General features: G+C 30.8%; 2 protein-coding genes and 1 long non-coding RNA gene across 4 annotated transcripts; 1 reads left to right on the forward strand and 2 right to left on the reverse strand.

Annotated features, from left to right (window-relative positions):
• Nucleotides 1-566: 566 nt before the first annotated feature.
• LOC116767196 (NADPH--cytochrome P450 reductase) lies at nt 567-16,307 on the reverse strand. 2 transcript variants are annotated; one of them, XM_032657405.2, is made up of 12 exons: nt 15,975-16,307; nt 8,968-9,154; nt 8,733-8,882; nt 7,732-7,856; nt 7,464-7,658; nt 7,187-7,314; nt 6,365-6,606; nt 6,092-6,289; nt 4,016-4,179; nt 2,291-2,465; nt 1,940-2,097; nt 567-1,403 (listed from the first exon to the last, which is right to left on the reverse strand). In XM_032657405.2, exons 1-12 carry the CDS (start codon nt 16,157-16,159, stop codon nt 1,259-1,261), a joined length of 2,052 nt encoding a protein of 683 aa, XP_032513296.1. In that variant the 5' UTR covers nt 16,160-16,307; the 3' UTR covers nt 567-1,258. The 2 variants fall into 2 exon arrangements, with proteins under 2 accessions (XP_032513296.1, XP_032513297.2); XM_032657406.2 differs by lacking the exons at nt 8,733-8,882; nt 8,968-9,154; nt 15,975-16,307 and adding an exon at nt 8,045-8,205.
• A 166-nt stretch (nt 16,308-16,473) lies between these two features.
• On the forward strand, nt 16,474-20,949 carry LOC116767197 (uncharacterized). Its single transcript, XR_004353297.2, has 2 exons — nt 16,474-17,461; nt 17,538-20,949. It is a non-coding gene; the product is annotated as an uncharacterized LOC116767197 (long non-coding RNA).
• LOC116767539 (large ribosomal subunit protein uL23) lies at nt 20,825-23,057 on the reverse strand. The gene is made up of 5 exons (XM_032657906.2): nt 22,901-23,057; nt 22,040-22,476; nt 21,790-21,917; nt 21,484-21,660; nt 20,825-20,958 (listed from the first exon to the last, which is right to left on the reverse strand). Exons 1-5 carry the CDS (start codon nt 22,929-22,931, stop codon nt 20,874-20,876), a joined length of 858 nt encoding a protein of 285 aa, XP_032513797.1. The 5' UTR covers nt 22,932-23,057; the 3' UTR covers nt 20,825-20,873.
• Between the last annotated feature and the right edge of the window lie 147 nt (nt 23,058-23,204).

The following is a 23,204-nucleotide window of genomic DNA, read 5'->3' on the forward strand; positions in this document are numbered from 1 at the left end:
TTAATGAAAATACCGGATAAAATGAAGTATGACGTAACACCTAAACTTTTCTTGTGTATACACTTTTTCTGTGTATACACTTTTCCCGTGTATACACTTTTCCTGTGTATACACTTTACCTGTGAATACACAATACGGTTCAATGATAACTTCGAAGTAAATAACTTTTAGTAATATTTTTATCTCTAAAAAAACTAATTGGAAATGCGTCAAGTATAATTAATGTGTGAATATATTAACATATTACTATTGTTTACTTAGTTCTATATATTTGGTTAACTGTTAATGAACGTACATAATTTATTTTCTTTTTGAAGTATTTTTTACGACTGTTAAAAAAATATTGAAGCTTTAATAAATTACATTTTTTATATAAAATTTCCTAGTTTGATTTTAGTCACAGCCGCCAAGTAGGAAAGTTTGTCAGCAAGTATTTAAGAGCAGTTCAAGTTTTTTTTATATAAAAAATAAATAAATTGGAACAATCGTTTAAAATTCTTATTTATTCGTTACGTTTAAAGCGACCTTTGCTTCGTTAACATAAAGGTTAAAATAATAAAAAGTACTTTTAAATATAAAACATTTATTCAAATATTATGTATTACTGTGTTCTTATATATCCCAGTCCGCTTATATTATATAATATTTAATCACTAACATTTCGAAATTTACACACAACAATAACACGTTTAGATAAAATGACTTCCCGATACAAACATCTCGTTTTAGAGACTTGTCACTTTTTTATTTTTGTGACATATTTGTATATAATTTAGTAGATTTACAAATAACAATGGCCATAGTGTGAGATTGACAACGTGACGGGTAGTAAAAGAAAAAAATATTCGTAACATAACGAAGTGCAAAAGTCATGAGTGACTCGCTCGAGCTGCTGCCGTATCCCCGTCGTCTGCATCTCACACACGGGTTTATATAATTTATCATATAAATAACTTCAAAGAAAAAAAAAACATTTCCTTTAATTTATCATAAATTCTTTTAAAAACAGATTACAATTCTTCTTAACATAAACTATTCGATGCAAGTTTCACGAATTATAATAATGTAAGGGTCAAATGTAATTGATTAACACCGACGCTTAACGCGATGGCCCCGATAATGAATCTGGTCGCATGACGTAGGACTTAGCGAACACGCCGAGGAGTCGGAATATAAACGTCTGGCTTGTGGTGGCGACCCGCCAATTGATAGTACTGCTATTTAATCCGTCACTTCCATCAAACGCATCCGAGTAGTTTTAACTCCACACGTCGGCTGAATATTTCTTCATGGATTCCAGTTTCTTAAGGAACTGCACCGCCTCGGCTTCAGAGCGACCTCCCTTTTCTTGGACGGCCTTGATGACAATGTTGCGGACGTCCACCGCCATGTTCTTAGCGTCGCTGTAAATTTAAAATACATAAAATGTACTTTGTTTCCACAAGGTCACCGCTCACGGGTGATATAAAATATGTAACCTACATTCAGTTTTGTCGAATGTAAGTTAATGTAAAGTATTATCTGTTTGGTTGGAATGTCGTTTAAGAAATGTCTCCAGCATTTTAATTCGTTCCAAAGGACATCATTTCTAACTTTAGACGTACATAGTGTACATAGAGGAAAATGCTGTCACGGTAATAGTTTAAGACGAACACTGTCTATATGTCTCCATTTATGTCTTGAAGGTCTCAACTTATTGAAACGCTGCTAGTTTTTTTTTTTTGGTACAACCATAAAGGTGGATATAATAAACTATTCAGCCAATACATTATCATTATAATATCAATTTTCTATTATTATAACCACTATATTTTATAAAGGTAATCATTTTTACGTCGTAAATATGACATTTGGCGGCTGGAGCGCTTGTTATGAACAAAAACGTCTTAAATTTCTGTATGCCAATAGATAACCTACGTTCTTAATATAAAAAACTAACCCGCAAATATAGAAGTGTCCGTTCCTATTGCCGATCACGTCCCATATCTGTTCCAAGTTGTTCTCCAGCAAATGCGTCACGTAGACCTTCTTAGGCTGGTCGCGTGAGAAGGCCACGTGTAACGTGACGTCTCCGTTCCTCTCGAACTCTTCCAGTTCCTGGTGATAACACATTTTATTACACACAAAAATAATGTTTTTGATATAAATTATAATTTATAATAACACGAGACGGCGTCGACATTGAATTGTGACCTTGACAAATAAATTAAACGTCGGAGCTTAAATTGTCCAAAAAATAATAATTTCACAATATTTATATAGATTTATATATATATTTTTTATATAATACCTCTTGGTAGATGTAATCCTGGTCGCGATGCCTGCATCCGAAGTATAATATAGTGTCACCGACTTCTTTGCCATTGATTCTAGCGTGGGATCGCTCTTGTAGAAAACCTCTGAAGGGAGCCAACCCCGTTCCCGGACCCACCATCAGCACCGGCGTCTGGGTCTGGAGGGGCAGCCTTTAACAAGCTTCCACGTTACTATCTCATATTTCAATTACAATAATTACACAACATTTGTACATCCCATGAAACTAAGCCGCCGAGTAAATAACACGTAATTTTTGTCCGGAAAAAAAAACAACGTCATTAATCTTTTTTCATTATTAGGTGTCATTAGGTTGTTGTTTTATGTACAGTATTATAATTACGTTTTAAATAAATATAGATATAACTTAATCTATTATGTACATAATTGGTTACGTATGCCACTGGTTCCGTATAAATATTAATTAATAATTTGCATGAATGTCAATGTGACGAATTTATATTTTAGGTTTCGTGAAAATTTTGCAAAATAAAAAATATGCAGTTAAAAAAAATTGAGTAAAGGATATTTTTTAATTACAGATCATGCGAATTTGGGTAATTAACTAAAAAAAAAACAAATATACATGGAGTAAATGTCCTGTAGTCGTAAAAGGATATTAAAGAAATAATTTTTCAAGTTACTGTGAAGGTTATAGCTTGTTTTTTTTTTCATACAGTCTTAAACTAGTTTTGTGATAAAAAAAAATTATCTTTTTCGTATTTGTCTATGGAGGCTGTCATCAATTACAGTTATTCAGCATTTTTGTTAAAACTGCTTACAGTTGTAACACTAGCCATTACATATTAATGTGGTAACATCAATTTGTCATGATAAATATTAAGTTTGCGTCGCTCAAACATTATTTTTTACTTAATATAACCTTAGCACGACACTCATAGTTCATATAAATCATTGTTTCAATGTATTCGTCTTCTAGATATATGAACGTCTAAACTGTAAGTATTTTGGTGAACGATATAAACGCATACTAGGGATACTCTAAGATAACATACGTTACACGTTGGCAGGACGTGTCAGGTGCTTTGACAATATGAAATCATAAACTGATTCAGATAAGATATAGTTATCGCAACATTACAATACATTATTTTGTGATTACTAAAAAAAAGAACTATCACCCTGAGACGTAGGTGTTTAAAGTTAAAATATTTTATTTAAGTACGGCCTTGTAATTAACGATTAAATTAAATAAATTTTTTAAGCAAAAACTGGGTTACAGTTGTGTAATAACTAACAGGCACGATAAACCTGTTGTAGATTTTGAGACTTTGAATAATTGGTGTTACCTTAAGATAAAATAATTGAACTCAATTCGCAAATTTCTTTTTTTTTTTTGACAAAATTTTAACAATACACGTGTTTCATATAGAACCAGTCGACCTTTCCTAAATACGAGTGGAATATATTTCACATACGGTATTAAATTGCTATTCCAACTCTATCGACACTAAATGCACGTTTCTGTATAAACTTATCTATATTTCATAATATATATGCGTGTTCTAATCTTACATTTAGTATTACTTACTTTAAATAAACAAGCAATTAATATAACGAAAATATCACATTTCACGAGGCTAAGTGATAATTTTTTTTTTGGTTCAATTATAACATTACGATGTTACTGTTGGTCACATTGCGTATACATTATGTTAGTGTTTGTTAGCGCGTTGTTTACCTGAACTGCGACTTCCTTATGTAGATGGGCACCCTGGGGAAGGGCTTCCCTGGTTCGGGTTTGTTTTCCGCCAGCCACGTGGTGGTGACTCCCTTATTCAGCCTTCCCGTCGGAGTCTCGTACTTAACGACCACTGCCGTCACGTGAACAGTCTCCGGGTACAACTAAGATTGTAATTTGATAATCAATACGACTCCGATGTTGATTGTAACATAATCATAAAGTGCGTATAACAGAAGACAGTATAAGTTATGTCACATATGCAGATTTAATTTAGGTTAAAAAAAAAATGTATATACAAATCCGACACGTGGAAAGTTTTTTGAGAAAAATGATAACAGTCACTAACAGAAACAATTTCTATCGTCCTTCGTACGTTTTATTATATTGCATTTACTGTATCCAATGATTTAAGATTTTAAATTTGCACCTTGGTGTTATTCGGTATAACGATTCTTACTATTAAAGAAGCTACTGGTGTTTAAAAAGAAAAATTACTATTGGTTCATTTTTTAAATACCTACCTATATTACAAAAAATATTACTGAGATTTGTAGTTCTGTCTGTTTAAATTTAATAATGACTTACGAAGGACTAATAATATCGCCCTAGAAAATTTGGTATCAAATGCAGGCTACATTAAATCTATATACACGCAAAATCATTAAGGATACAAATACGAAACAAAATAGTTTTAGTTAGAAAATCGGGTGAAAATCGAGTAATCTTTATTTTATTTAATATAAAAAAACGATTTACAATTGATTTAATTTGAATTTTAAGCACCGCTGCCATTAAGACCATTTTGTCTTGACATTATTGTTGTAATTATATCTCGAATAGATAAGATTTATCACATAAAGTTGCGAGGTTATTATAAATTAGCGTATTAATTGTAACCATTATTATGTAACACCGAGAACAAAAACGTGACGCTACGTTTGAAAACATAACACAATTTTTTTGGAATGTTTTGACTACGTTTAAAAATAAACAGACACCATTCGTTCATTCATAAATGTTTTTTTCTATATAGGCTCAAATATTCGGGGTAACTATGGAGTGTAGCCGAAAAAGTATTTACATTATCAAACATCAACGATAACCTGAATAATAATTTTAAGAGTAAAAGAATTTACAAAAATGTATTTAACTACTAGATATATAGATATCAATAACCTCCTCATTTTTCGAAGTCGGTTGCAAAAATATTCAGACACCGATGTCACTAAAACAAGCTTCTATATTGAAAACACGATCTAGTGACCGCGCTATTATAATTATATATAAGTATTAATATTGTTTTAATTGATATTAATAAATGATTTGTATTAAATTTTTTTTATATGAATTATAATTTTTACATATAAATAAAACAAAGTGTCCATTGACACGCGATTTTCTTAGTGTTCTATCACAGAAATAGAATTCCAAGCTATACTGAGACCGAAGTCTCAAAGTCAAACGACATTTATCACCATTACTATAAGTCCGCACGTTCACACTACATACGGAGCGTTAACAGTTATCGATTCACAAATTATTATAAAATGTAGTATGTACGTGGATTATTGAATCACAAGCGAGAAACGCCTCGTACGTAGTGTGACGTTGTAAAACTTGTGTTACGCGAGCTGAAAAGTTAAAAGTCATCGTGCTAGATCCCGTTATCGGAATACATTCAATATCTTAATGTATTGTGTTGTTGAAATGAGGTTATATATGTTAAATGTCTATTGAATAATTATTTTTTTCATATGAACGTGTAACCATACTTCCAATTCAGAACCATTAATTTCTATTCAGTCACTAGGCGCTATCAAAAAAATGGTTTTGGTGTTTAAATTTTTAAAGATTTTCTATATTGAAAAAATTTCCTTTTAAAAGCTTCTTATACAACATTATCCAATAAATTTAGTTTATCCGCAGATTTTAAGAGGTTTCCATTAAAATTCTATTTTGTAGAAACGAAAATCGTAAGCTGTTGTTTAACTATAGATAAGTGATTATTCGTACATACAAAGACGTTGAAACACTATCTTAAAGAAAAGATATGTTATAAAATATAGAAAATACCTTGGGACTTGATGAAATTGAATAATATCTAGGTTGGAGGCGAGGCAGCAGTTCACAGAGGTGGTCCAGCGGTGGCTTGCAGGACTTCAGGTCTTCCAGAATATGAACTATATTCCTACACGAGTCCACTATAAATGACTGATACAGAGCCTTCCCCTCTTGAGAGTTGGTCGCCATCAATAGTAACTTATTCTTATCCTATATAAGCAAAATATATATAATTTTTATGTGCTTTAAAGACATATATTAATATATAAAGAATTAAAATTTAACCTCATCTTCCATACAGTATTCAGCAAGCTCCCTTAAAATATGGGTCCTCGGCAATGCTGTTATTTCAATGTAATGTGATAGTGCAGTTCGGTATGATGTGGGGCATGGGAATGGATTCTTCTTAGTGCTTTCCTGGTCGGTGTTGATTAGAGAGAACACTTCATCTAGATCAGCACCCGTTAAAACCCCGAGACGTTCTACTAGACCTCTATCGTTAATCGGATACACAGCCACATGATCACCTGATAAATAAAATAATTAAAATTATGTACCAACAACAGTTTCAGACTGTATTATCTTATGAAACTATATTAAATCCGTATGTATGTTTGTATTGTGTTAAGTAGCAAGACTGAATGACAGAAACTAATATAGCAAAATGATTTACCCACAATACGCTTGCCATCATATTAATATATAAAAAAATCAAGAAAGTATAAGTAATAAATAACACACTGCATAATACTTATATACTTGAAACAGTTTAATAAAATTCAATAATTAAGAACATGTTGTATAGACTAGCTGTGGTCAAGTAACTACAGCTCGAACAGGGGCTGGCTCGACCGGGGAAGTACCACCCTCTCACAGAAGGTGGGAGTAAAGCAAATTTAATGGCTGCATTTTATCCGATAAGTAAGAGAGCCAGTTGCCCTTTCCTACCATTTTCTTATTCCCATCCCTCCCTTTTCCTAAACAACCAAGCTAGGCAACAGAGATATTGCAGATGTCCATGGGCGACAGTGACTACTACCAATCAAGTAGGCCGCCTGCTTGTTTTCCACCTCTCACATAAAAAAAATATATAATATAATATATTACCTGCTTCATATCTCATCTTTGAGTTTGAAATATCCAATTCAATGTGCAGACACGACCTATCACCACCTTTGTGCAATTCTTTATTCACAATTATTTGAGCTAAGAAAGGATTTTTAGCATCAAATGGCCTGTCAAATGGAAATGAATTTAATAGTATTACAAATAAAGTTCAAAGTTCAATATTAACATATTTAATTAATTGTTGAACACCTGTCATAGTTACATGAACAAAATAACAAATGTTTAATAAAATGTTATATAAAACAATTGTACTCACACTCTCTGATTCTGGAAGGAATGTAACCGAGCAATTTCTCCAGTAAAAACTTCATTGGGAGTTATTTCATCAGGAGCGTGTGTTACGAGTCGGAATTGGCGTGTCAGCTCCTCTTCACCCGTATTTTCAATATTATACTTTTCACAAACAGCCGGCCAGAACTTTTCCTTCCAAGTGATGAAATCATCTTCAATACTAAAATACAGTTTAATAAATTTATTACACTTTAAGTAAAAAGCAAATGTAGCTATGTAATGGTATGACTTACTTAGCATCATCATCTCCGAGACCAAGTTCAAATACCCTTGTAGCTCCAAGTTCTTCTAGACGCTTGTCTACATAGATCGCGACTGAGTTAAAATGTTCATATGTCTTATTACCCAGGCCAAATACCTATGAGCATTAGTAATAAATATAAAACAATTGTTTTTAAAAGTTATAGAAGGTTAAAAGACATAATAGAATAATAAAAAATACTAATATTACTAATATACTTGCTTTCCTAACTTTTTTAAAATTAAAGCAAGACCTGCAACAGGTTAAAACAGAATATCTCAATTACCAAATAATAGCTTTCGTACCATGTGCTGTAATTTCAATAGAGGTGATATAATTCTTTTCCTATATATACTCCTGATGACATAACTGGGTATATTTTTTAAAGAAAGACTTATAAACGATGAAAACATTATTACAAATTACAACTTTGACGCTTATATTTGAAAACTTAAAATACATATGCAATATTGGTTAAGTATATACATAGTACTTAATAAAAAAAATATATATTTGAGTTTATTCACAGCAAATCACATTATTAAAAATGTCTTTAGCTGTATTATAACAGCTAATCTTTGGTTTCATTTTACTGAATCAGATGGAACTAAATCTAAATGTTGTTGACATTGACAGCTACAGTCAACTTATCATAGACAGCGACCATTGACACTAGATACTCTTTTATTATCGATGTTGTGTCCTACGCTCACACTTGAAGTAAGTTTGGAATTAAATTTATTATATTTTTTCATCTCTATTAAAATTAAAAAGATTTAGTGGAAAAATTCCACTAAGTTTTAAACATTTACAATTGAAACATTAATCATATATTTACATTTTATGTAATACGTCATGTTATCACTTTATTAATAAGAAAGATAAAATTAATTCATTTAAATAAAATAAATTCTACATTATACACCGAGTAAATACAATTTATATAAAAATTACAATCACTTGAATTTAGTTAGATACTTTAATGGTACTCACCGCGTAATTTAGTCCTGTTAGGTCCGGATCACCACTTTTTAACCATTCATAGAAGTCCATAGCGTTATCTGTAGGGTCTCCTTCACCATATGTTGCTAAACAAAATACTGCTAAGGAGTTTTCGATATCTCTCAGCTTTGTTAATTCCTCCTTTAAAGAAAAATAAATTAAATGAGAATTACAATATTCAATAAATAGTATAAAAAACCGTTTTAAGAAAAATAACTCAATTTACCATATCACACTCTTCAGGGTCGGCTACCATTCCTTTCATTTTGTAACGTATACCCTCTTTGGCTAATCGCCCTGCGAACTCTTCCCCGGTACCTGTTTGAGACCCATAAAATACCACTAGACTTCTTCCAGATGATTGCAATTTCTTAATAAAAGAATTTTCTGTAATTTGTATAGAACCGGCTGGCCTAAGGGGAAAATAAAACATACAATTATTTTGTAATAATATGCAACCTTTCAATGGTTTTTGTTTAGTTACAATTCACAAATACAATACTAAATAGTAAAAACATTTTAATTTAATATTTCTCTATTCTTTACTCTCAGGAAAATATTTAATATTATTTTCAAATTATAGCTGATTTTGACTTTGTTTAATCGTAATATGGGGATGAAATTATAATACTATTATCTTATAAATAAAGCTATTGCGATACATGACACGTGTTATTTGAAATCATGTTAAGTCATCACAAAGCTTATCTTGCTTTTGTGTCGATGCTATGGTTTGAATAACAAATTAAAAATTATATTACATGTACGCTTTAGGGTTGTTTACCTCAGTCTTTAACAACATTCACATATGCTGAGGACAAGAAATTTCGAGTAAATATAGAATTTTCGGGAGGGATATTTAAATAGCTAATAGATCTTCTATGTGGAAAAAAAGTAGGATCAAAATCACACAAGCCAAATTTTTAAGAAACAATTTTTAAAGCCCAAAACCGAAAGCCAAGAAACAATCATCATTTCAAAATGGCATTTATAACAAGATGGTTAAGGGAAATGAGGGATTATATGGCGATTAGCTTTTTATACTGAATGCTAATACAATTAAATCAACATAACTACACTGGACCTCATGTAGAGTCAAGCAAGAAGAAGTTATTGAGAACCTTGGACAATATTGGGCAGGATAAAAAATTTATATTATAAAAAAGCAGTGGATGGTGATGATAGACCATCGGTTACAAAGCAATGTTATACAGACTAAGGACGAGGGAATAGATGTTAAGATGGTTTTTCTAGAGGAGTGTGATCACGATGGTGTGAGCTGTGAGATGTATAGTACATATATGAAAAACCTTTAACTAACTTAGTTTTTATATTAGTTTATTATGGTCGTAATGACAGCAATTAAGGCACAAAACGGTGTAATAATGTAATCTAATTGAATTTGAAAAAAAACGAATTTAAAAAGTGTTGGTAGGTAACATTTGGACTAGATGATATGCAATCTAAACTCATTTGATTCAACAGATTCTATCACGGATATATCCACAAGGACGCTTCTAATTGATATTATCTCAGTTATGTTGAATGTTAATAGGACGTTCTTATTTTCATAGTTCTACATTTGTTTTTATCAAGAAAGAAATGGTTGCTTCTGAAATTAAAAATTATACAGAAACCCTATTTCTTTAAACAATTTTAAATTTATTGTTTTGGATATTAGGTTTTCTACTTTTATGGATTAATAGACACTATTCCTGTAATATATAGTATTCGGATGCAATAAGTAATCTGAAATATGTTGATTGTGATTTGTGTAAAAGAGAGGGTTGATTACCAGGAAAAGACAATGTTAATCTAATAAGGAATTTATAAGAGAATTATTGATATCATTCAAAAGTTGTATTTTAAACATCATAATCTCACTAAAATGTTTGTTATCATAGCTATCGATAAAATACGAATCTCATTTGTAGATTTAAAAGAAACTATGCAAGGAACTGTTCTAAGGCTATAAAATAAAATCGGAAATCTATTATTTCGAAGGTCGTCTTACTTCCTTGTCCATGAATCTTGTTTCTTAGGTCACACGGATGCTTCCTTATGGTTGGAAAAATTCAAATAAATGAAGAAAAAAATCATATATATATCCAAGAGAGTCGTATATACAATGCATAAGCAAAAGTATTTCATGATTCCATGCATCACGTAATATTTTACGAGATGGAAATTTTACTTATTCATTGCAAACAGGTTTTATAAGTTTAGGTTAACAACCATTTAAATACTTGTCTATGCCTGACGCAGATATGTTTCACTGGAATCTCCTTGAACATTAGTTTTTTTTATAATTATATTTGTTTGCACTAAAAAGAATCTAGAACATAATCGAAGATATGTTTATGTAAAGGATTTTTTATAATATATTTTTTTCCTATAATTTATTTGCATACATTGGCTCATTCAATAATAAATTCTAAAACAATTTTATCATGATACTCCTTAAGGAAGTAAATCATTTATTTATTCGAATTACATTTACGCAGTTCGAGCAACGGGCAAAAAACTGTGTATTAAAACAAACACACAAAAAATATATAAAATACCATAGCAGTCATCTTTTATATAAAATAAATTTGGAATAAATGGCTAACCGAAAAAATAAGGACTAAAATTAAAATTAATACCCATATGTTATAAAACCTATAATAAAATTTTTTGCGGTATAGAATTTGCAAGCCGAGTTTAAAAATGTATTATTAACAAGGTTGTCTTTTCAATGTTGAATTGAAAACGGAATATGGTGTTGCGCAATTCATTCAACATTATATGTAGTTTTAAACTTTATATTACAAATATTACAGCATTTATTATTAAATAGCAATAATAATTGGTAAAGAATATTTCAAGAATAATGACAGCCGTGCTTTAATTTGATATATAATGACAAAGCATGACATTGGCAAAGTATTCCACAAATTCATATCAGTATGAATAAAGCCAGATCGAACGAAGCCACACCATAAATAAAATAAACATAATGAGCAAAGTAATTTAAATTTAAAAATAAAAAGCGTCAAAACAATAACCAGGTCTAATCTTAAAATAATTTTATTACACTACACACTAAAATTTGTGGTTTTCGTTATATTAATTCAGAGGAGTGTAGTCACTAATGAAATATTATGAATAAGAATAATTTTTATGTTGCAACTTTTCCATCGTGTCCAGCAAGAAATTCTGTTGCAGTTAGTAAATTCTTCAACTTTCTAGAAATTTCAGTCAACCTTTCAACCTTCGAAGAATTAGCCGATGTATTAATTAATGGAACAAGTATGACTTACTTTTTTACTTATTTAGTTATTATTGATCTATTAATAAATATTTATTTTTTAATTTCAACTTTTAGATTTATCCGAAAACAGTGTAAAAGTGGCATTTTTACTAATAAATCTAATATTATTTCTATGTGAATAAGCAATGCAAGACGTTGTGGTTTCTGTTCTTTTATTTAAAAAACATTACAATTTAACTGTTGCTAAAGATTATGGAAATTAATAAAGAAGTGATTACACACCTTTGGATATACGGAAGAGAGTTTGAAATTGCAAAAGAATTACGACGTCGATAATCTCATATCTTATTATAAATAATAAATTCGTTATAATAAAAATAGTAGCTATAAAATAGACGAAAAAGACATCTCTTGAAATAAATATAATTCTTTTGAAAAATAATGTTAAAATTGTTATTGTGGCCATTTCCTACACCTCAAATTTTGTGGTAATTGTACTTGACGTGTTCGTAAATTTAATATAACGTATTTGATATCCCTGTGTGAGTCGATTTTAAACTATAAAGAAGAAATATAATATTTACTTCATGTCTTTAAATTAAAAATCCATTTGTGAATTCATTGAATCATAGAAAGAAAAAAGCACAGCTGCTCAGTAAAGAAAAATTATAAAGAAATAAGGAACATGTTTTTTTTGTTTATGTTGAAAATGCCTTGTTGTAATTAATGTGAGTGTATTTGAAACAATTCTGCGATATAGTTATATAATTTATAGTACAAAAAAGTTCTATTTTGTAGCTATTTGAGTATTCTTTAATTTTATCATTGCCCTAAATACCGGAAATCTGAAATCAGGTCTCTTCCTCTTTTACGACAATACATTTTTTCTTAAATGACACTAAACCACACGAAGACAATATATCTGAAGGTTTAACTATAGGTGGTCGAAGCAAAATAACGACCAACAAAACTGTTTGTTAAAGCTTTATGCAGTTACAGCACAACATTACTGTGGTGAAAAACTCAATATCTTTAAAATACTATTCAACTGAGTCGTTCTCAAAAGAAGAAGCCCTCAATGATGGAGTAAGAAACGTGGTGCCTTGTTGTGTAAACGTATGATAATAATGAATTTAAATTTTAAGTCCTACAGACCCGGTACGAATTTAAGCAATGTTTATAATCTTCTCTCGATTCAATTCGCTGATGATATCGTATTCATAAAACAAGTCAGCAAACCTATTGAATGAAAAGGCCTGACAATCGAAAATTATTATGGACAATAGTAAGGTCAGGTTCACATTTAGTTGCTGTTAGAAAGTTCTGTCCTCGAAATTGATGACGTATACATCTACCTTGACCAAACCATTCAGATACGTAAATCCAACTTCATTACCCATCAGAGGGACCGACGATCAAGTAAGTAAAAAGGAATCTCGGTGGATTATGAAGACACAAGAACGAGATCGTGATAGAAATTGGGGAAAGTCTACATCCAGCTGTGGGCATTCCCAAAGTTGGTGTGATGATGGTGAAAAAACTTTAATTGCTCTTCCAATTGATATAAATCTTCCCACAAAAACCTATAAACAAAGATTTCTATAACCAACTTATTTCATATTATTTCTAAACAAAACTAAAAGTTTTGATAAATGTAAAATAGAAATACGGTTAATTCCTTAAGACACGACATTTTAGTCTAAATATTCTTAAACAATACGGAAATTTTGAAATATTAATGTACTCCCGAATAGAATCTATTCAATAGACCAGCATTAATGTATCAAGTAGGCAGTCCTCCATAAATTTTCAAATAAGGTTGCAGTCAGGTAATAAAAAGAACATTTAAAACATAAATTACAAAAATCTGTTTGTATTTACTAAAATATTTTTTTTCGCGGTGCCAAGTATTTTTTTTTTTCACAAACCAAAGGTGAAAATCATACCCATAATATAATAAAGTAGGCCTAGTGATCGAATCGAGACTGAACTTTGAAATAAATATACAAAAAAGTTTTTTTTTTCTGTATTTAACCGTCAGTGACATGTTTTAATCATCAAATTATTATTATCTTTCTTATTTACTATGCTTATTTCCTATTACTTGAACAAAAATGTTATCATTAAGAATATAACTAATAACAATAATAAAACTATTGAATCGAGTGTATTTGGATTGAATATCTGAAACGGAACTAAAGATATAAGAGCTCTTAGACAGAAATCATATCTATATCCGCTTACATTAATCTATGCAGATTTGCAACATTTATTTCAGAAACCAAAAAAAATTCTTTAAGTTACGAAATTTAAGATATATGTATTAAGAGATACAAAATGATTTCATATATATAAGTATGTAGGTGAGTAGACAGGGAATGTAACGAGATTTTAAATGAAAGTTTTTTTATTAACTCAGCTTGTTGATTGTTTTGTTTCTTTTGATTAAGAAAATGATGTTATGTTACAAAAAAAAAACACTTTAATGTAATTACTTCAATTAATAACAATAAGTATAAAAATAAATTGTTGATAAAAGAACAAATAATGCGAAGAATCTTCTCAGTATTAGCAGATTGATAAAAATAATTGACTTTCTTCCTAATTAGGATGACGTTAATGTTTACTACATTAGCAATAACAAAGTAAAGCAAAATTATTTGAATCACTAATATAAGCTTTCAAATTTATTTTTCAACATGATGGAAATTTTAAGAAAACTGCATACATTTCTGTAACACAATACATCTAATTACATCATAAGCACTAAATTTCTGTGAATTTCCGAACGCAAAATGCCAATTACGGACCTGCTATTTCTATTGTTGTATTTCTGTCATATAACTAGTTATTATTACTTAAATTGTAATCAATAATTAAAATCTTCAGACACGACAAAAAATCGTATAAGAATTCCGGGATATCGCGTCACAGCGGCTGCTACATGATATCAGTAAAATAGGTATATAGAATTCTCATTTCACATACTTATGTAAGAACACAAAAGGCACATAAGGAAAGAAGTTGGAATAGAATATTCCAGAAGTGACGAATGAAAAGCTTATTTAGACTAGGAATTTGCATTATTTTATATTATTTTAATTAAGCAATCAATAAATCATAGATCAAAAATAATGATTAGCCAAAATAATGTTACTAAAAGAATTCGAATCAAAAAAAACCTAATTCAGCCTAATTTAATGATCCAACAATTGACAGGGGGAAGCTGACTGTGCGCGTAGTCGAGTACACAAATTGCTGTAGTCATAAATAAATTTGATAGGTACGACGTCTCCTGCTGTATAAAAAATAAGTTACATTTTGCATAGATATATTGAAAAGTATGTAACACACCTTAATGGCGAGTTTCTGTGTAAAAATTCAGTTACTATGCTTGTATTAAATTCATTTACTGTAAAGTGTTATTTATGATAAAAATATCAATTTTACTGCTAATAAGAACCTAGGTACTCTATACTAGGTAGGTACTCTGAGATAGTAATATTGTTTTAATTTACTCAAATCTGATAACTATTTATAATCAACTAACATCCATAGTTCCATAGAGCATAATGATAATTAAATTCTGCTATTTTTACCCAAGCTCTAATTTATCGAGAAGTAACTATGAAAAGTTTTATTAGAGGTGGGGACCTAAAATGAATATTAATGTTATTTTGGAATAAACGTGTTCTAGATGGTGTTTAACAAATAATGTTTTCTTTAATGGCAATGTTTGTTCTTATCTATTTAATTAATAAAGGGTAAAATATAAATTCAAAAAATATTTATTAAAGTTATATGGTTTACATTCCAGATCCTGTTGTTATAAGTCAGAGATAATATTTAAAATATGACAACACTTTCAATCTGTCAAGGAACGACATGTATAGACTAAACCGTGATTTGCGAATGCAGAAGTCATGCTTGTATATAAAATAAAGAATACATACATTTGAAATTATTTTAAAAATACTTACTGAATTGAATATTTGCTAAGAAGTAAATCATCCTTTTTATTCTCCTTTCTGGAACTGTAAAGCCACCAAAGAGCCGCTCCGAATAGAAATATAAGCATAATTATATCAAATGTACTAAACAAAGATCCACCAACAGCAGCCGCTGCTGCTGCTTCCTTGAGGATATCCTGAGTATTGTCTGACATTGTTATGGCGTCGGTTTGATTTGTTTCTATATGGACATTAGTTACATAAAATGTGACTATAAAGTGTATAGAACCGCCACGAAATTTATTAACTTAACCCACACATTGACCACACGACTTACTGTTAACACAAGCCAAATAAAACTGGTGTTCCTAGCGGCGGTATCTGCCTGCAACGTATTATCTGATGTCGTGACCGAATAACGTCGAACTGAGTGAGCGAGAACAAGCTATCACATCGACGACGTCATTCTTCGGCGGACATAACGACTAACGAGCATCGAACGAACAGGCGAATAGAACGTGAGCCCTCCCGCGTCGTTGTTAATACACTTTAAGTTTTACAAATAACGCAAGAAGAACTACACACGTGTCATGGAAGGCTACTCATGAAGTTAACCGACACTTCTAGTAAAGTTGTTGCGCAATTTATTAATTATCATTCTAGTGAATTACTTGTGCCGTTTGTGAAAACTTTAACATCACCTAACTAGGTATAATGAGTTAGTTTAGAATATTTCTTATAACTAAGGCAATTATAGTCAATCGATATATTATATCAGATATACGTAAGTCTGCATCAAATAACAGAAGTGTGTCCCGCCACAAACACCTATTTGAAATCTTAAGACATTTTTTCATATTATTATTTTAAAGAAGTTTAGTTAGTAAATGCTTTAATTTAAGACTTTAGAACAATTAGATACTGATTTCTATGAATTGATTTTTAAAATTGTAAAAGTTTGTTGTTTTCCTCGCAAGCAATTTAACACTTAATGTTATTAAAAAATTCCTTATGTCAAATATAACATGTAGATACTATGAGAGCACTTAATATTAATGTGTAAGTGGATGACGCAATAGGGGTCAGACACTCAAGGTGAGGGCCGGTGGGGAGTGTCGCGAAACAGCTCTTTTGTCTCCCCAACCTGGTAACACTAAGATAATCATTTTTTTTATAAATGAAAAATTGTCTTCGTCCGCTTTTAGCTAGACATTCTTCATTTTTATAAGTACAGTGGATAAATAGCTCACGTAAACAAGCTAAACTATTTGTCTAACACGTACTTACTAAAAACTAGAATAATTTACATAGATTAAAAGTAGAATGTGGTTTCAAAAAGATAAGCGTAATAAAAAGTTTTAAGGGAAAATTTTATAGCAAGTAATTGAGAAAGAAATAATGTCCCATTTTTATTAACAGCGAGTAGTCATGTACTAACTCGCACTTGTACTAAATGGAGGTCATGCCATGTAAAGCACAAGATAATATTGTCGCAATATAATTTATTTAAATAGCAGGTATGGTAAGCCGTGTTTCCTGTTCTGAAGTACTTGTTTTAATTTATTATTTAAAAATTCACTTTGTGATGAATAGGAAGGGCACGGGGCAGATATTTTACAAGAATGGAATTAGTGATATTAATATAATTGGAATGGACATGTTAAGGAATCTCTTTACAAAATCAAATTAATGTGACCACTCGACAAATACCGGAGCGTGAAGACAGTCCAGCTAGTGATTTATGGGATCTAAGACTTCCGAAATTCTAATTTATCGAAAGTGCATCTACGTAGAATACTTATGACTTCTACAAGCTTTTGGTTTCTAAAAAATTGTTATTCCCGTAAGACTTAATCCTCCCTAAAACGAGATGACAAAGTTCAGTCTATGGAATTTTATAAAACGAATCCCGAAATAAATCTACTGTATGATCTTTACTGTCATGGAACGGTAGGAACTGTGCATTTTAAGAAAATAGTTTTTTGGACCTCTTTATCTCGAAAGGTATTTTTAGGAAATATATGTATATATTATGAAAAAAAGTTTTCATTAGATAACTATAACAATATGTTCAAACATATCGTAAAGCTGGAAAGTGAGCCGATAACTTCAACAAATCAAGTGAATTTTTTATTGCAGATGTCACTGTTTTGTGAACTTATTAGATTTAATTTATAATTAAAATGGCCCTTTTCTTGTATTAGAGGCTTGGGACACAGTCTTTTAAAAGTTAAGGGTTCTCCTATATGTACAACGACCACATTTCAACTAGTGAGCTTAAAAAGTATCATTCAAAAATTTACCTATAAATGTTCTAGCAATAAACCATAAAGGTCTTTTAAATTTTCAGGTTCGTCGTATTAATTAGTTCAACTTTTCCATATCATCTATTATAGTTAGTCATTACATTTATTACATAGCAACTAAGAATAAAATTGAATGTTTGTGTTTATCTGAACATTTGAGAAAGCCTTTGTAATATAATGTTTTCTATTAACTATTTCTGTACAACCTGTAAGTTGAAGGCCACTAGATAGCATCGTTATTATTTTAGTAATTCTTTTTTTTGAAATTGTTTTTCGACAAGTAATTTGAATAACTTATTTACTTTATTATTATTATTAAAAATGGAATTCTAAATCGTTAATAACTAATTAACTCAACGTTTCTTCCTTTTTAAATGTTTATTAAGTTTACACTTTGAAAAATAAATTATTATACTATTTCCTGAAAAAGACTTCATCATAGGTAATTTTGGAATCATCTTTGAGCCTTTCGTGTCATTATTACGCCTATATCCGTAAATTGACATAGTATATCCGTAAATTTCAAGTGATTCTTCAAGTGGTAGTTAGCTTTTAAGTTGTATATTAATAAGAAATAATTTGCGAGACATGTGAAAGGAATTAAAATGCAAGAAGAGTGTAGGATTGCTGGAAATGCACCCGAAAAGCAATGTGTGAGAATATACAATGATTACTGGTAGGTTCTCCAACGATGAGTCTTTGCAGAGGTTTAATAATGATATGGAGTGACAGTATCTTTGTTGCTCTTTCATAATTGGGAATCATGCATAACGCTAAAAACGACCAGATTAAACAATTTAAAGAATATGTTGTGCGCTTTGAAGGGTTTACTTGTAATGATTGGAGTGGATTAAAGTCACAAACAGACGTCGCAAATATCATGAATGGGTACCTTTAGGGGATAGGCTTTAAAAAAATTACAGTGATCAGATATCAGCCTCATACTTCAACCCAATAGAACTGATTTGGAATAAGCTTAACACTAATTAAGACAGATTTTAACCCAACACAAACCGTTAACATTTCGAAGTTTCGCCTGGCGGGACATATCACATAGAGATCTATCGTGTGTTCACAAGCATGCCAGATGTAGGTGGTAGCGTCCGATTACTCCCCGGTAGGAAGGAGGTCTCTTTACGATATTCTTAGATCTTTATGGTGAAATAACGACTGACATCACAGACACGAATGCCCCAAAATGACACCACAACATACCCACATCGCCTACGCTGGCGAAGACAAGGTCCGACTACGTAATCACCACTGTCGTTGGCAGAATTATGTTGCGAGTAGTCACCCTTCTTCATTAAGGTACCCTTAGGAAAGAGTGTACCCCTTCGGATCCTCTAGGCTCTAAGCCCGTATCTCGAGGGTAGATCCTTTTGGATCCTTCCCCTGTGACGTTCTCAAAGCGAATAAGTCTAATGACAACTGTTGATACTAGAGATTAGAGCAAAAGGGCTCATTATTAAACAATGCAAAAACAAAACTGCGAGATTTTAATTTTCAATGTCTCCGTATGTAATTATGGATATCGGTGTTATTTTACTTAAATTACATAATTCTTGAAAAATCTTTATTTGTAGAAAAAGACAATTGCATAAATTTAGAGCAGAATTAAGCTCTATTTTTAGGGTCCAATAAAAAACTGAAGTTATGAAAAAATTTATATTTGGCTGAATTTCTTAAACTGTTGGTGTAGTTAAAATAAACTAAAAAAATCAATTGTTTCTTTTATATTTTATAAAAGTTATTAAATACATATATTTTATTAAATTTTTTAATCACGTCATGGAGATGAACCATATACAGCCATTTACATCACCATACCTAAAAAAGAAAAAAGGATTTTATAGTTTGTTGAATACATATGTCCATTGTGTACAGTACAAGTAATCACAATTCAGAAGTGTGTATTGCTGATTTCATCCTCAATCAAAGAGATTCCCACAAAAACATGTCATCATAGTATTTTTATTAAACTAAAATTGTTAAGTAACATATGAAAATAATTCAGAGTACTTTATAACTTAATAACAATGTAAAATAAATTGATTCTTACCAAACAAGGTTTATTTGTGTGACATATTCCTCCCTGGTTGTTGGAACTATTCTGAAAAATAAATACCGAGGCGTTAAATGTAGGTACATATATGTCGCTTTACATCTATAATTACTGCATGCTGAAAGTGTATAGAACCTCATTATTTTGTATGAATTGTCAATGAAAGAGTAAGGTTAAATTTAAAACAATATAAGTAGAAAAATAATAATTTGCAACTTCATTGGAACCAAAACAATAAAACCAATAAAAAAAACATCAATGGTGGTGCAAGTTACTTAATACAATCTTAAATATGTGTATCTTAGGTTCATTACAGGTGCACGACAAGGTCTTCTGTATTCCAGACTCCTCGGCAGGCTATGTAGATTCCTTAGTTGTCTACCAATAACTCTTTTTGTTTGCTACAACGGCTATAATTTTATAAAATTACTATTTAACTTAAAAAATAAAACATACCTGAATTAGCACATTTTAAGCTTCAGGCTGAAACAAGTGTTTTAATAAAACAATTTATCTTTTATTATTTTTTTTTATTCTTAGAAAATATTGTACATATGCTTATATGATTCCAATCTTATTGGCAACGTCTAACGCGTCGTAGTCTCTTGCGAGTCGTACATACGCCTTCTTTTTGCCATCAGGTCTAAAAAGAAAAAAACAGACGATTTAGAATAGTTCTACAATTCAGACACTTGTGTTTATGAGTAATTGTAATTCAGAAATTTGTATTTGTTGATTTCATCCTCAATCAAAGAGATTCCCACAATAACATATCATCATAATATTTTTGTTTTAAAGCAGTTGTCATACACATTAAAGTCACTCAAAATAGACAATATAAATTTTATATTCCATTCACATATTACTTCTCATGTATCATCAAAACCAAAACAATTGTCATTTCATAATATTAGGTTATATTATGGATTTGTAAATCACACTGATATAAGAATACTCAAAACTAGTCAAAAAATATTTTTTTGTTACAAAAAAAAATTAAATTACATGAAAAAGTACTAATAAATACTTTAAATGTGTTATATTAAGGAAAAAAATCAGTTTACCTAATATAATTTTTGCAAAACTATTTAATATGAATACTAAAATTATTGTAATTGTAATATTTTTTATAAAGTTGTAATATAAATATATTGTAAAATAATCTTACCGGATCAGGGTGTTCACTTTAGCCACATTGATGTCATAAAGCTTCTTCACAGCTGCTTTGATGTGGTGCTTGTTGGAGCTGGTGTGAACAATGAATACCAAGGTATTGTTGTCCTCAATCTTCTTCATGGCGGCTTCAGATGTCAACGGATATTTAATAATGTTGTATGCATCCATACTGAAAAGCAATACATTTGCTATTTTAGACAGAAGAAAATAATTTAAATAAAATATTTCCATATGCAAGGAGGAGAATTCATTGTTAACCTTTCATTTAAATAGTAAATAAAACAAATAAACAACTCACCGATTCCTCTTCGGTAATGACTTCCTTGGGTATTTAGGATTCCTTGGAGGTTCAAAAGTCTTGGGTCTGCGGAAGTGCACAGATGTGCGGATCTTACGTACACGCTTTCCATGTTCACCTTTGACAACCTGAAAAGTTAATTTAGTAATGTCATCCTTTATACAATACACACATTGATGAACAATCCAAAATTTGATAGAAGTTATATTCAAGTATTACTACAATTATTTAGAGTCAGTTGGTCTCATACCTTACGTTGAACTTTAAGGGCTTTTACAACTGGTTTAACAACTTTCTTCTGTCCCTTGATGCCAGTCTTCTTAGGCTTGGGTGCAATCTTAAGTTTAGCCGCTGCTGGTTTGGGCTTGACTGCTTTGGATGCAGCCTTCTTCACAGAGGGCTTTGCACTAGACTTAGCCTTAAGAGCTGCTGCCTTAGCAGAGCCTGGCTTAGCGGAGGGTGCAGATGCTGGTTTCTTTTCAGCAGGCTTGGCAGCGGGAGCCGCTTTAGCTGGTGCAGCCTTGGCAGCAGATGCAGCTTTAGGTGCTGCAGCTTTCGGCGCAGGTGCAGGTGTTTTAGCGGATGCTGGTTTAGCAGCGCTACTACTTGCAGATGCAGCCTTGGGTGCCGCCGCTGGAGTTTTAGCGGAAGCGGGTTTCTTTTCAGCGGGCTTAGCCCCTGGCGCCCCTAAAGATATATTCGATAATTAATTATTAGGCTAAATAATAAAAAGCAGGCATTATAACTTCGATTGATAAATGAAAAAAAAATAAAACATCAAACCTATGTCGTCGACCTAACCTCAACTAAAATCAATATAATTTTATACATTACATTTTATTGACCTTATTTATAAAAATAAAGTAGAATGTATAGAATTGTAAATATCTAACCAAGAATAACTTTTAAGTGAAAATGTACACTTGACACTATTGATATATTTTGTCCATACCGCGTGGCTTACAGAATACCACAGTACAAGGAATTTCATTGGTAAATATTAACTTACATGATCTATCAGTAATCTATATAATCAGATGCTTATTTATTGCTTAAAAACTTAAAACGAACACTTTCTCAGAGAAAATCTTTTAGAAAATATATAACATACCGGATTTCTCTGGTTGCTTCTTAGGAGGCATCGTGACAAAAAGATGGAGACTAGTCCTAATTGCCAGATGAAAAATTTTGACACATGCACAAAATATTTTTAATCTTCAAGTTTTCCATAGACAATAACATGAAGTCTAACTATATCGGTATCATAATATAAAAACCGTAATAGCCATGAAAACGTTTGTTGTAATATGTAGAAATTTGAAAATTGAATAAATTTTTATTGGTATGTAAGTAATATATCACATTTTTACTGAATTCTGCATATGACATATTTTTCCCATACCTGTTATATAATT

Source organism: Danaus plexippus, assembly GCF_018135715.1.
Source record: "Danaus plexippus chromosome 9 unlocalized genomic scaffold, MEX_DaPlex mxdp_24, whole genome shotgun sequence".
NCBI lineage: Eukaryota > Metazoa > Arthropoda > Insecta > Lepidoptera > Nymphalidae > Danaus > Danaus plexippus.